The 15,816-nt window shown below is 45.9% G+C and overlaps 1 protein-coding gene across 10 annotated transcripts in view; it reads right to left on the bottom strand.

Annotated features, from left to right (window-relative positions):
• The window catches only part of FNBP1 (formin binding protein 1), a 161,705-nt gene extending 148,444 nt beyond the window's left edge, over positions 1 to 13,261 (bottom strand). For all 10 annotated transcript variants that reach the window (XM_025360746.1, XM_025360747.1, XM_025360750.1 and 7 more), the window contains exon 1: positions 12,988 to 13,261. In XM_025360746.1, the coding sequence (XP_025216531.1) occupies positions 12,988 to 13,011 (24 nt within the window). In that variant the 5' untranslated portion in view covers positions 13,012 to 13,261. The remainder of the gene's footprint in view (positions 1 to 12,987) is intronic.
• Positions 13,262 to 15,816: the final 2,555 nt, after the last annotated feature.

The raw sequence follows: 15,816 nt of genomic DNA, 5'->3' as shown, positions 1-15,816 counted from the left end.
AGGTTGCAGTGAGCTGAGATCACACCACTACACTCCAGCCTGGGTGACAGAGCAAGACTCTGTCTCAAAAAAAAAGGGAAAAAAAAAAAAATCTAAACGTAACTAATGTGCTATAGTCTGCCTAAAGAAAGAATGGGTTAACAGTAAAGGAATCACCTACACAGCATCTATAAAACAGACTCTATTCTATCTGTAAGGTAGACCTGTCCTTCAGAGGAGGTAGACGCCTAAGGCTGCCATTGTCATCAGCCATTCCATTCATCCAATCCTATTTTCATATTATGCTCTCCAAGAAATGCTATACACAGTTTAGCTTTCCACCCAGATTAGGCTACAGGGAGAGAACGTAGAGATCAGCAAACATGAATATCCAGTCTGTTTATGAATATACTTCTCACTATAAGTTTAAAATTCATTCTGGTTTATTCAACAGCCTTGGGAATTAGGTTAGCGTGAGTCACCTCCAGGCATACTAAAAATAAGAAATTTGCTAACTTAAAAGAGCTGGGGAACAAACCCTGATAACCCTAACAAGGTTGTATCATCTGAGCAGAGACAGAGAGGACAAGAATAAAGTGCTGGTAGGCTTAGGTTCTGCAACCAGCTGGTGGAAAAAAGGACCTGTGGCCGATATTTGATTTACCTCACAAGCCAGAGCAGGGAACGTGCCTCCCCCTTGAACATCTTGAAGTGGGAGGAGGCAGAGGGTGGTTCCTAGGCCTTCTTTGTTCACTACTAGACCTTCCCTTGAATGTCCAAGCCTCCTCAGCAACCCATTTCAACCTAATTCCACCCATATATAAACAGGTTGAGAAATGCAACACATAGAAAGACTCTCTACTGAAACCCACTCCAGTAATCCAGTCAGCCAATTGGCCCAGTGCAGCCTGCAGCTACTGAGCTCCTCTCCATCCTTCTCCACACTGAAAACTGGCACCATAGCTACCTGCTTTCAGCAGTTCAAGGGTATTTCCCATGCTCTCAAGGTGAAGCCGTAGTCCTCGCATGGTTTTTAGCTATAGTCTGCCTCTTCAGGCTCCTATTACAACTCCATCACCTGCTCATCATTTGAGAGCTCTGTGCTCTCCATGACCCTTTGGACATACCATTTCCTTCTTCTTTTCCTGGAAGGCTATGTCTAGATCCCCCTCCACCCTTCTGACCACCCCACTTCACCTGTAAAACTTACTAGTCCTTCAGGACTCCACTTGGATGCCATTTCCCCACCTCAGTTACACTCCTGTACACATTTCCATGGAGTTACCCTACCTTAGTCCTTATTACACAATAATTCCCTCCCTCCCTCCTTTTCTTTTTTCTTTTCTTTTCTTTTCCTTTCTTTTCTTTTCTTTTCTTTCTCAGGGAGTCTCGCTCTGTTGCCCAGGCTGGAGTGCAGTGGCACAATCTTGGCTCACTGCAACATCCACCTCCTAGACTCAAGCGATTCTCCTGCCTCAGCCTCCTGAGTAGCTGGGATTACAGGCACGCGCCACCACACCTGGCTAATTTTTTTGTATTTTTAGTAGAGCTGGGGTTTCACCATGTTGGTCAGGCTGGTCTCGAACTCCTGACCTCATGATCTGCCTGCCTCGGCCTTCCAAAGTGCTGGTATTACAGGAGTGAGCCACTGCACCTGGCCTAATGAAATTTTTATAATTTTGTTTGGTTACCTCTTTTATGTACAAAGTTATAAATATTGAGCACTACCACCATCACTCCTCTTGCCAAAAACGGCTATAACAAGAACTAAACTTCTCCTAGGATGACAGGGAGACACCTTACTTGTGAAACTGAACAATGTAAATAGCCTATTTTTAAGGATAAGTTAAAATAAACTTTTTTTTTTTTTGAGACAGAGTCTTGCTCAGTTGCCCAGGCTGGAATGCGGTGGTGCAATCTCAGCTCACTGCAAGCTCTGCCTCCCGGGTTCACGTCATTCTCCGGCCTCAGCCTCCTGAGTAGCTGGGACTACAGGCACCCCCGCCACTACGACCGGCTAATTTTTTTGTATTTTTAGTAGAGACGGGGTTTTACCATGTTAGCCAGGATGGTCTCGATCTCCTGACCTTGTGATCCACCCGTCTCGGCCTCCCAAAGTGCTGGGATTACAGGCGTGAGCCACTGCGCCCGGCCTATAAACTTTTTTTTTTTTCTTCAGACAAGGTCTTGCTCTGTCACCCAGGCTGGAGTGCAGTGGCGCAAACACAGCTCACTGCAGCCTCGAACTCCTGGCCTAAAGTGATCCTCCCATCTCAGCTTCCCAAGTAGCTGGGACTACAGGCATGCACCACTATACCCTGGTAATTTTTAAATTTTTAGTAGAGATGGGATCTCAATATGTTACCCAGGCTGCTCTTGAACTCCTGAGCTCAAGCTATCCTCCCACCTTGGCCTCCCAAAATGCTGGGATTATAGGTATGCGCCATCGTGCCTGGCCGATAAGTAAAATGTAAATTTAAAAAGTCAGTCATGGTGAAGAATATGTTTTACATACACATATACACTTAGGAAATCTAAATGTCCTTGCCCAAACACTTCCAGAAATTTCCATATCTGTTCCAATGCAAATACTTCTAAACCTCATTATCTCTGCCAAGAAGAAATCAATCCCAAATAAGCTGATAGGCAGAATAATTCATTAGATGTTTCAAGCAGCAAACATCCAGCTTTTTAGGTGGGGAAATAATGTGACTTCAGTGGAACTTTTTTTAAAAAGTGGTAATAATAGCCAAAGAAAACTATTTCCCCCTAGGAAAAACCTTAAATCTTAAGGAGGCCGAAGTATACTGCTAAAAATTAGTATGATTAGTGTTTTGGAGTGGATTTTATTTTTCTTCAAGGAGGAAAAGATAAACATGTGATTGATATGACCTCTTGAAATCCAGATTTCCTGTCCAAAGCAATGCTTTCTAGGCATTTTCCAAATATTAGGTTTATTTTGTTGTTAACATGTATACCAAATATCAAATCAGAGGGCTAGGACCGAAAATAGCTCATTTTTCATGAATCCTGCTTACAGCAAGTGTTCTACAATTTGTTCCCAAGGACCAGAGTTTTTTTCATTAACCCTCCCCATGATTATAATAACTTCTATTTACCTATCACCTTTCATCCAACAACCTCAAAGTACTTTATGAACAATTTCTCATCTTTATGCCTTCTTGTCAAGAGAAAGGCAAGCATCATACCATGCTTTATAGATTGGGAAAGCGAGGAACAGAGATGCAAGGACTTGCCGGATACTAATAAATATTAGATTAGGCAAGCAATGCAACCCAGGCTGAGTCCTCCAGCACTTCCTCACTCAACTGGGAGCACTCACACCGTTTGTCTCCAGAGCCTGTCTGGTCTTTAAACGGATTTCAGGAACCCATTCTCAATTTTGGCTGTGCAAATAGAAGTACAAGGGGAATAGATTCCTTTACAGGTCCCAGGTTTTCTTCTGCTATAGATAATAGAGAAAGTATTTCGTTTCTTGTTTCTGAAGACTCAAAACTTTGAAACCCTGAATGTGGGCCAGGCATGTAGTCCCAGCACTTTGGGAGGCTGAGGCGGGCGATCACTTGAGGTCAAGAGTTCAAGTCCAGCCTGGGCAAAACAGGAAGACCCCCGCCTCTACAAAAAAACTTTTTAAAAAAAGTTACCCAGGCTGGGCCAGGCATGGTGGCTCACGCCTATAAACCCAGCACTTTGGGAGGCCGAGGTGGGCGGATCACAAGGTCAGGAGATCGAGACCAGCCTGGCTAACACAGTGAAACCCCATCTCTACTAAAAAAAAAAAAAAAAAAAAAATTAGCTGGGCATGGTGGCGGGCACCTGTAGTCTCAGCTACTCGGGAGACTGAGGCAGAAGAATGGCATAAACCTGGGAGGCGGAGTTGCAGTGAGCAGAGATTGTGCCACTGCACTCCAGCCTGGGTGACAGAGTAAGATTCTGTCTCAAAAAAAAAAAAAGGCTGGCTGTGGTGGCTCACGCCTGTAATTCCAGCACTTTGGGAGGCCAAGGCAGGTGGATCAAGCAGTCAGGAGATCGAGACCATCCTGGCTAACACTGTGAAACCCCGTCTCTACTAAAAATACAAAAAATTAGCCGGGCAAATGCCTGTAGTCCCAGCTACTTAAGAGGTTGAAACAAGAATCGCTTGAACCCAGGAAGTGGAGATTGCAGTAAGCCGAGATCACACCACTGCACTCCAGCCTGGGTGACAGAGTGAGACTCCATCTCAAAAAAAAAAAAAAAAAGTTAGCCAGGCGTGGTAGCGTACACCTGCGGTCCCAGCTAATTAGGAGGCTGAGGCGAAAGGCTCATTTGGGCCCGGGAGGTTGAGGTTGCAGTGAGCCATGTTTGTGCCACTGCACTCCAGCCTGGTCAACAGAGTGAGACTCTGTATTCCTCCTTGTTCTTTCTCAATTTCATTAAAAATAGTTTTCACCAAGATATACTTCTGTTAGGCAAATTCAGAAACTTGATACTATTCCTACTAATTAATATCCACATAAATTAATTTCTTTAAATTAGAAAAGAAAAACAATAACTGGCTTTGAAAGAATGAGATTACGAGACATCCATGAAGCATCTGCTTGAATACAAGCTTCATTCATGACTGTTTCTGCTGGCTCTGCAGCATTTAGTGGTGTGAGTCATTGATTCTCAGTGATTCTCAATATGAATAACATCAAATGTTTTAAAAAGCAAAATCTACAGCAGTGATGGGGAAATATGAGTGAATGATGGGGATAAAGGGAACCGTGCACTACTAACACAGAAGATCCAGTTTTTGGCCAAGTGCGGTGGCTCATGCCTGTAATCCCAGCTCTTTGAGAGGCCAAGGTGGGAGGATCACTTGAGCCCAGGAGTTCAAGGCCAGCCTGGGCAACATAGACCCCGTCTCTACAAAAAAAATGCAAAAATTAGCAGAGTGTGGTGATGTGCGCCTATAATCCCAGGTACTTGGGAGGCTGAGGCAGGAGCATCACTTGAACCCGAGAGGCAGAGGTTGCAGTGAGCCGAGATCATGCCACTGCACTCCAGCCTGGACAACATAGAGAAGTGCCGAAAAATGACTCGCTGCAAGGACTGTGGCTAGCATGCAGCCTCCTTTAGGGTCCACCTCATCTTTTGAGTTGTGGGCATCTCTTCTTATAGCACCCCAGCCAATGACTGAGCAAGCTGGCAGCCAAGACCACCCTCTTCTTGGGACGACCTCTGGCCAATGATAAAGGAAGGCAGAGGTACAGAGGCCTAGCCATTTCTGCCAGAGGATTCTTGTGTCTGCTCTGGAGCTCCCCATTGGCCTGGTGGGGACTCTGGCAGGTCTGCATCATGATCTGACGGCTTCCACTCTTTTCCCTTCACGGATGTTACTCCCCAATAAAACTGCACTCCTGACTCCATCTAAGCATCTTCTTCCAGGATGTTGGCACAAATGGTACTTACCTTACTGGATTCTTGTAGCAAATAAACAAGATGATGGATGTAAACACTTTGCCCAGCACCTGGGACATGGCAGGCACTCAATAAATGGCAGTGATGATAACAATCATTCAAGAGTTTAAGATAATAGGGAGGCCAGGCACGGTGGCTCATACTTGTAATCCCAGCACTTTGGGAGGCCACCGTGGGCTCTGCAGCATTTAGTGGTGTGAGTCGTTAATCACCTGAGGTCAGGAGTTCAAGACCACCCTGACCAACATGGAGAAACCCTGTTTCTACTAAAAATACAAAATTAGCCGGGCATGGTGGCGCGTGCCTGTAATCCCAGCTACTTGGGAGGCTGAGGCAGGAGAATCGCTTGAACCTGGGAGGCAAAGGTTGCGGTGAGCTGAGATCATGCCATTGCACTTCACCCTGGGCAACAAGAGTGAAACTCCATCTCAAAAAAAAAAAAAGACAATAGAGGATGGCACACGTGAAAATATTACAATAACTACAGAGTTCATAGTAAGTTATTCCCATTTTGGCACCACAGAGAAAGTAGACAAGTACAAATGGAAACTGTGGCTGCTATTAGGTGTTGATGTAGGAATTAATTCTTACTAAAAACCTAATTCCAATCACTAGAACTGTATGTTCTAATTTAAAAAATCGTATCGTTTATATGATGTTATAGTTTACATGTGAAAGTTATTATGGCTTTTGCAACAAGAAAATGGAAGTTCCATCTACCTTTCTTTGTTGGTGGGGGTGGTGGTTTGAATCTATTTCTAGTATTAAACAATTGAGGTTGTTAAGCTTTACATAAGTTTAACATGGAATTTTACAAATAGGGTGAGGTTTGAGTTAAAAGTTGGTCTGAAGTGGAAGATCACGATAAACTGGTATTAAAAACTTACAGCCGGGAGCGGTGGCTCACACCTGTAATCCCAACACTTTGGGAGGCCGAGACGGGTGGATCATCTGAGGTCAGGAGTTGGAGAACCAGCCTGGCCAACATGGCGAAACCCCATCTCTACTAAAAACAAAAAATTTGCTGGGCGTGGTGGCACGCCTGTAATCCCAGCTACTCGGGAGTCTGAGGCAGGAGAATCGCTTGAACCTGGGAGGTGGAGGTTGCAGTGAGCTGAGATGGTGCCATTGCACTCCCGTCTGGGCGACAAGAGCAAAACTTCATCTCAAAAAACAAACAAATAAAGAAACAAAAAAACTTACATACCCCCAAATTACTCTCTAATGTAAATACACACATTTGGCCTCTTATCATTTAAAAAACCAGTTTTTTAACTAAACACATTACTAGGCTCAAGCTAATATGAGTGTACAAGTAAAACAGGAAACAAATATTCCTTTATAAACACTGATTCCAGAAGACTTCACACCCACATTCTAAAATCTAATTAGATTAATTTCCCAGGGCATTCATGTATTCTTAGTAGCTTTCAATTTTTAAGTGTCAAAATAAAGCCTTATTTTTAAATGTGGGTGGTGTTGATGAAACAAGTATGAGTAATACTTGCAGGAAACATAATATTAGCTTTAGGTGGTTAGTGGGTGATACTTGAATGGTCCTTCAAAGAAGTACTTTCCATGTCTCACCAATGTAAAGCATGAATTGTAATGTGTTCACATAGTAAGTACAGACACTTATAAAACTCTTTTACATGCTTAAAGTACAGTTTTGCCTACCAAAATGGCAACTTACACAAATTTTCAGGATTCTGTCTAATGTACAAAGTGAAGGCAACAAACTGATGTCTAAATATCAACTGCAAATTCTCTCCAGGCCTCCCACGGTTTGTTTTCTTTTAATATCTACTAAACAGAAAAGACATGTGCAAAGTTTGTTCTCATGGAGAAGTAAGGATGGCAAAACTAAGTTGATTTTGTTTCTTTTCTGAAGCAGTTCTGCCCTACCCACCATGGTTCAGGGAGTATTATCTCCCCTGTTGGTCTTGCCACGTTTATCCCAAACAGAAATCTCTGAAGGGTTAAGAAAAAGGAGCAGTAGAGGCCAGGCATGGTTGCTTCACCTGTAATCCCAGCACTTTGGAAGGCAGAGGCGGGCAGATCACGTGAGGTTAGGAGTTTGAGACCAGCCTGGTCAACATGGTGAAACCCCATCTCTACTACGAAAAATACACAAACTGGCAGGGCATGGTGGTGGGGGCCTGCAGCTACTCGGGAGGCTGAGGCATGAGAATCACTTGAACCTGGGAGGCAGAGGTTGCAGTGAGCTGAGATGGCGCCACTGCACGCCAGCCTGGGAGACAGAGCAAAACTCCATCTCAAAAAAGAAAAAAGAAAAAAGAGCAGTAGAAGAGCTAGGGACTATTGTTAATACGGTTCTCCAATGTAGCATTCAAGGGCAGTAAGAAGAGGTAATACTTCTCCAATACCTGGAACTGTTAATAATTAGTTACTTTAAGATTAAAAAAAAACTAGTTTAAAATTTCGACACACTAGGAAAAAAAAATTCAACACACCATAAAGTGTTCTTACATAAACATATGTACACATATCATGCCTAAGTAGAATGGACAACAGAGAAGGGATAATTTTTCAAACCCTACTTTAAAGGCAAAAAAGGTCCCTAGACTATGTGTATTTGGGGGGAGAAAGGATATGGAAAATCTCTGTACCTTCTCAATTGTGCTATGGACCATAACTGCTCTAAAAAATAGAGTCTATTTTCCAAAAAGATACCTAAAATTATATATATTTTTTAAACTGCCAAAGTGCAGAAAGGTGTTATAATTATCTTCCCATTATTTTAAAAAAGCAAATGTTAAAAGGAAAAAAAGAGATTTATTCATTTATCCAATAAATATTTATTGAACTCCTACACGGAGTCAAGCATTGTTCCCAGTACAGTCGGTAGACAATCCTCACACGGCTGCCTCTTGAAAGTGCACACCATGATCACGGTCAACATATTCAACAGTCGAATGTACATTATATGCCTGGCATGGTTCTAAAAATCACAGGTTAAAAAAAAAATTACATACAATCAACACAGGTGGGTTTTTTTTGTTTTGTTTTGTGTTGTTTTGTTTTTTTGAGACAGTCTTGCTCTGTCGCCCAGGAGGTAGTGCAATGGCGCCATCTTGGCTCACTGCGAACTCCACCTCCTGGGTTCAAAGGATTCTCTGCCTCAGCCTCCCGAGTAGCTGAGATTACCGGCGTGGACCACCATGCCCGGCTAATTTTTGTATTTTTAGTAGAGATGGGGTTTCCCCATCTTGGTCAGGCAGGTCTCAAACTCCTGACCTCGTGATCTGCCCACCTCAGCCTCCCAAAATGCTGGGATTACAGGCGTGAGCCACCACACCCAGCCCACAGGTGGCTTCTTACTATGCTAACCAATATGCATTATTCAGGTTTCTCTGTTCTCTTTCTTGTACATACTTCATTTCTCATTAGCACCAGAGCAAATAAATAAAGATGACAGAGAGGACACTAGAAGGCAGCAAAACCAGGTTCTGTCACTGAATAATTTGTTAGCTGCAAACAGAATAATTACGAGGAAGGCTTAACTTTCCAATGGATTTATTCATACTTCACACTAACGAGCAAGCTAATAAAAAGCTGAACTAACACTTCAGTAACCTGTCACTTCCCTCAGTAAGCAGGCAAGGAAAAAAAAACAACATTCAAATGTAAGCAACTCTTGCTTTGCCATTTCTCCAACAACCAGCCACAACTTCCACAAGTCAGTGAACATATTTACCTTACTAACACTGCCTTTTTAACAAGTCTTGAGTAAATGTATTTTGGTTGATTTTACATAAAAACATACTTTTTCTTTTGACTCTGATGTTACAGGCTAGAGGTAAAACCTACTTTCTATGCTTCCACGTAGATAGCTTTCAATATATATAACGTGACTTACAACAGATTCAGGCTGGTGTCTTGCGCACACCGTAGTTGTTAAATAAAAATTTTGAAAATTGATTAAAAGGCAATGTTATGAAGAGCTGTAAACTATTTTATTATAACCTAATCACTTCAAAATGGCCATTTAAGCCTGGGTGAGGTAGCTCACGCCTATAATCCGAGCACTTTGGGAGGCCGACGTGGGTGGATCACTTGAGGTCAGGAGTTCGAGGCCAGCCTGGCCAAAATGGTGAAACCCCATCTCTACAAAAAAACCAAAAACTTAGCCAGGTGTGGTAACGCACACCTGTAGTCCTAGCTACGCGGGAAGCTAAGGCAAGGGAATTGCTAGAACCTGGGAGATGGAAGCTGCAGTGAGCCGAGATCGTGACATTGCACTCCAGCCTGGGCAACAAGAGCAAAGCTTTATCTCAAAAAAAAAAAAGAAAGAAAAAAGAAAGTTTATTTCTATGAAGGAGTTGAAGAAAAAGTAAAAAAGAAAGAGGAAGAGAAAGGTTTTACTCCCTCTACAAAGCAGGATGTGGCTTAGAGTAGGCCTTCAGTGTAAAATGCACATTAGAAACCTGTAGCTTCTAAAAGCCTATATTGACTTTAACCTGAAGTCCTAAAATGTATGTAAAATCTGATAGTATTTGTGAAGGTCCCTGAGAGCTGCAACCACCTGTTACAAATAACTCATGGCCACCCAAACCATAGCTCTTTCTCCATCTAGAAGAATAATTCTGCCAAGTTGGGCTTGAGTGCACCATCATTATCTCATTATACATGTGCATGATTCCAAAGCCACCATTCAAGGAAAACCCTTAATCACTGCCCTCCGCTCGGCTACCCAGTGTACCACACATCACCAAGTCTCTGACCGCCGGAGAAACGGGGTTTACTTTTCGTAATCCTTCATTATTCTAGTTTTTTTAAATCTCAAAAGCTACTAAGCCTTATACATCTTTGCATTTCACCTGAAAACTTAGATTTTGCATTTCTCTTAGTAGCACAATCATGTGTTCATTCCTTTCCCTATATTAAACTGTAAGCTACTCAAAGGCAAATGCTAGTACTCATGTCTTTTTTAAGGTCAGGTGTGGTGGCTCACGCCTGTAATCCCAGCACTTTGGGAGGCTGAGGCAGACGGATTACCTGAGGTCAGGAATTTGAGACCAGCCTGGCCAACATGGCGAAACCCCGTCTCTACTAAACACACAAAAAATTAGCTAGGCATGGAGGCAGGTGCCTATAATCCCAGCTACTCGGGAGGCTGAGGCAGGAGAATCGTATGAACCTGGGAGGCAGAGGCTGCAGTGAGCCGAGATCACGCCACTGCATGCCAGCCTGGGCAGGCAACAGAGCAAGACTCCGTCTCAGATAAAAAAAAAAAAAGAAGTTTTTAAAAACGTCTTTTTAAAAACTCCTCATTGCCATACACTTGCATATATAGAACTGTTAACTGATTCATTCTACCTCATAAAATTATCAAGTGAAAAAATTAGATAGTTCATATCCTTCTCCTTTAAAAATATTTTCCAATTATTTTTATTGTAGAAAATGTCAAACATATATACTAGAAAGAATAATGTAATGAACACTTCTGTACTCAGCATCTGGCTTCAATAATGGCCAATTCTGTCTCACTATCTCCGATCTACTAACAACACAAATTATTGTGAAGCAAATCTAAGATTTCATATCATTTATTTGTATATATTCCAGTTCCCATTTATTTTCTTTTTTATTTTTATTTTTAAGAGAAAACATCTCCAGATATTCCCCAAGCTGTTCTTGAACTCCTGGGCCCAAAAGATCCTCCCAACTCGGCCTCCCAAGGTGCTGGGATTACAGGCCTGAGCCACTGTGCCTGGCCTCTCTCATTTATTTTCAACCACTCCTAACCCTGCCTTCCTTCCCACTCCTCCACCCTCAAAAATAAATGTACGGAATAATGCAGGCAATTGCTGCTGTTTTAGCAGTTTTGCTCATAGCCACTCCCTCTCTTTGGAATTATATTCTATCCCATTTACCAACATCACTGAACTGTCCACCAAGGTATTGTGTTCGGTCCCTATTTCACTCAGAAATATATTGTACCTTTTCCCTCCATAATTCCATCTGCTGTTTGAACAAGTGAAAAAAAAATTGTGCCACAGTTTCTACTGTCTTGATAAAGATTTCTTCTGATTTGCTTCCCCACCCCAGATAAGCTAAAGAGAGTGGAAGGATTAGAAGAGGAAAGAAACTTCAATACAGCACTCAAAGTGGTAAATTTTGCCTAAACTGGTGTGTGCAAATATTTTAAACGATTTTATTTTCAAAATGGATACTTGTAAACATCAGTGGAAATTTTGTCATAAATCCCTTTTAGGCAGAAGATGTTTATAAAATGAATTATCTTAATGTAAGGGAGCTATTGCCCTCAGGATTTTGGTAATAACAACCGTAGCTGCTTCTGTACCTAACAGATGGTTATGTAAAAACAATTAAAGCAAAATAAAACAAAACAAAAAACAAGGGAGGACTCGCTCTGTTTCTGCAATTGCTCTAACCTTGTTTTATTTTGACAACAGATTTCTCGGCCTCATCTCAGATAGCAACACCACCCTACACTTTCTCCTCCACACCCTTTGCAAATAGAATTCCAAAAGGCAGTGCAGGCACTTCAGAGTTCATTCTGGGAAATGGCTCATCTTGAGGGCATTTCAGTGCAGTAACTGAGATTTCGTCTACTCCTTCCCCGGCCGCCGCGCTGCCCATCCCCTGCCCAGTGATTTCCCCAGGAATCCGCGGACGGCAGGGAAAGAGCTCCATCCACAGCCGGCCACTCGCCTTCCTGGGGACGGCCCTCAGCCCCGAGGGCTGCCCGTTTACCGTGTGCACCTCCCGGCCAAGCATCCCCGCCAGGCGTCCCTCACCGTCAACTTTCCCCACTGGAAACTCTTTTCTCCGAGCAACCGTTAAAGATTGACCACGCGAAAGCCTCTTCCTGAGGGAGATCACGTAAGATGTCTCCCCAACTCCCACTTTCTCCTCCAGACCAGACGTCGCAGTGCCCACATCCACTCAGGATTGAGCTACCCCGAAAGAACAAGCGCGCCTGGTGCCGCCACGGGCCAGAAGTCCTCGCCTCCAGAGCGAAGACCGCACTGTAGCCCCGGCACCCCAAAACCCGACCCCCGGCGCTCGCCCCGGCCGCCCCGCCCCCGGGGAAGCGCCGGATCCGCCAGCGCCTCCACCGAGCCAGGACAAAACTCGCAGCCGGGGCGCCCAGAGACCCAACGCAGCGCCGCGCAGCCGGGGCCTCCACGCCCCCACGCCCGGTCCCGGCCCCCCCCGGGCATCCGCGGCTCGCCCCGGGGGATTAGGGCTCGGCCCGACACACACCGCCCGCCCCGGGGCGCAGGGGACAGGGAGGCCCGCCTGTGCCGTTCCTCAGGCCGCTGGGAACCCGCACTAACTCCCCTCGCCTCCGAAGGACTAGCCGGTCCGCACCTCCTGCTCGGGCCAAGGCCGACGAGGGGCACGGGGACCCCGCCTCCTCCCCAGGCCGCGGCGACCCCGACGAGCGCGCCCTCGCCTCCGCCCGGCAGCGCGGCCCGCGCCCCCTCCCCAGGCCGCGGGGAAACGCAGCGCACGCCCCGCATCTGCTCGCGGGCCCAGACCCTCACTCACCCAGAGCTCGGTACCCCAGCTCATGGTGCTGGGGGCGCGAAGGGGCGCTCCGCGCGGCGGCCGCGGCTCTCTGGTCCCCCACCCCGGCGATCCCTTTGCCCCCCGAGATCCCCGCGACCGCGGAAAGCCCGGAGTTCGCGCGGCCTCCTCCGGCTCGCAGCTCCTTGCCCGGGGTCTCCTCGGCGGCTCCTCCTCCCCGCCGCTCCACAGCAAAATGGCCCGAGGAAGCAGCAGCCGCGGCCGCCGCAGCGCCCGCCCGCCCTACACCAGGAGAGCGGGGGAGGGGCGGCAGGGGCGGGGCGGGGCGCGGGGGCGGGGCCGGCCTGACAGCTCGCGCACGCGCGCCCGCCCCGCCCCGGCTCGACCCCCTCCCCCGGGCTCCCCCGGGCTCCCCCGGCCGGGTCCGCGTCGCCCCGGGGTCCGGAAGGACGTGGAGGGAGGTGTGAGGGACGGCGGGAACCGCATCCCGAGGACTCCCCCTGCCAGTCTCCTAATGACTTCTTAGTGACCACTCTCTGCTCGCAGTACTAGCGCTTGCCTTGGAACGCGGCCGGCCCTGGGATCACCGATGCTCCGCGGAGGTCTGAGATCGCTCCCCTGCGCGCAGCGCCGCTCTGGATTTAAGGACAATACTTTCCCCTGGCAGCCATGCGCGCCGAGTAGAGTGAGCCCGGGAGGCTCTTTTCCCACCGCCTGAGGGAGGCCCGAGAGCCCCGCAGGCTGGCGCGGTGAGAGTGGGGCGGTAGTATCTGCGTGCTGTGCGAATAGAAACGTCGAAGCAAGCGCGACGGCCTCGAGTGGTTGGGGAAAAAATCCAGGGGCGTGCACCCAGTGATTTCCAATCTTTGAAACCAATGATTTCCAACTTGTTCAGCCAAGAAACTCTCAGGCGTGAAATCACGTTACCGCCTAGTGGGTAAAAGCAAAGGCGTGGGGTACACAGATAACTTGTTTGGTTCAAATCCAGCACGTGCTGACTCGGTGGAGGCGGACAATTCCTCCACCGCTGGAAGCGCAGAGCGCAGTCCACCAGATGGAGGCAATAACGCGACCATCTCACCGCCCGGCGGTGAGGATCAGGGTGAGCCAAAGCCTAGGGTTGGTAAACCCAGCGCTCATTTTATCAATAGACGGACTCCCTCTTTATATATCCAAAGATCTGCACAAATGTCGTTACTGACAAGCTATGGAAAATGTTTGGAATTCCAACTCCTCTGACTCACTAGGCCTTTCCTCACAGCTTATCTTTCTCCCTCGGTTAATGCTACTACTGGATCCTTTTCTGAGTAACCGTGTGGCTCCCAACATGGGCCCCCAGTTAAAAAATACTTTACGATGATGCATTTCTCCAATCCCACCCCACCATTTTCAACCTGCTTATCATTCTCCTCCATTAAAAGGTGCAGCTAACCCGGGTCTAGTGGCTCACGCCTGTAATCCCAGCACATCAGGAGGCCCAGGCAGGAGGATGGCTGCAGGCCAGGAATTTGAGTCCAGCCTGGGCAACATCACAAGACCCTGTCTCTACAAAAAAAAAAAAAGTTAGCTGGGCATGGTGGCATGCACCTATGGTCCCAGCTACTTGGGAAGCTGAGACAGGAGGATAGCTTGAACCTAGAAGGCTGAAGTTGCAGTGAGCCATGATCATGCCATTGCCATCCAGCCTGAGCAAGAGAGCAAGACCCTGTCTCAAAAATATTAACAATAATGAATTAAAGCCGGACATTGTGGCTCACGCCTGAAATCCCAACACTTTGGGAGGCAGAAGAGTAGATCATCTGCGGTCAGGAGTTTGAGACTAGCATGGCCAACATGGAGAAACCCCCTCTCTACTAAAAACACAAAAGGTAGCCGGGCGTGGTGACAGGGCACCTGTAATCCCAGCTACTCAGGAGGTTGAGGCAGGAGAATCGCTTGAACCTGGGAGGCAGAGGTTGGAGTGAGCCAAGATTGTGCCACTGCACTCCAGCCTGGGTGACAGAGCGAGACTCTGTCTCAAAAAATAAAATAAAATGAATAATAATAATAAATTAAGAGGTGGAGCTACAAAAAACAAAACAAAACAAAACAAAAAACCTCTTGGAGATAAACCTCCAACTCTACTTCCTTTGTTGGGCAGTTACAATAAATTTAAGTTGTCAAAACTGTTTTGGTCTGCGTTTTTTCAGTTACAACCCTCCCTTCCTGCCCACCCCCATTCTTGTGTCTGTATAAATATTTTGCTCTCAGTTACTAGGTCTGAGTTCTCTTTCGTCCAGAGACTGCTAGATATATAACAATGAGAACAGCCAGCTACCTATCTCCTAAGGCAGATTAATAGCCAGAGTGAGTTGCAGGGGGAAATTGAAACAATGCTGCACAGTTTAGTCTGCTAAGATTTGGAAATGGTACATGCAATGCAGGTTTATCTAACAAGACTTTGCCTCAGTAATCACCTTCCTGCCAGGGCTTGACTTAGTCAAATACAGTGATCTAATCTTGACCAAGTTCTTGGAGACTTCTCAAAAACAGTGACCACTTGTGAAAATACTCTAATCAAGAAGTAAAACAACCTGCTGCTTTAAAGAGGAGAAAGAGGAAGAGGAAGGGACAGCAGAAGAAAAAGAGACCACATGAAGATGAAACTTTTTAAGACAAGTAAGCAGGAAATTGTTAGTTATAGGAAGGAACCCAATAAAAGTTGCTGCAGAACTCTATGGAAATGAGTTAATTATACCACACTGCAAATATCTTTAATTTTATTAAGCTTTGGCAGTAACTGGAAAATGCTTGAAAGTGTCAAATCTTTCAAAAAATAAAGGAGAAAGACATCAATGATCATGAAGCAAT

This window comes from Theropithecus gelada, chromosome 15 (assembly GCF_003255815.1).
Source record: "Theropithecus gelada isolate Dixy chromosome 15, Tgel_1.0, whole genome shotgun sequence".
NCBI lineage: Eukaryota > Metazoa > Chordata > Mammalia > Primates > Cercopithecidae > Theropithecus > Theropithecus gelada.
The sequence above is the reverse complement of the archived record's forward strand: the minus strand, read 5'-3'. Positions and strand labels throughout refer to the sequence as shown.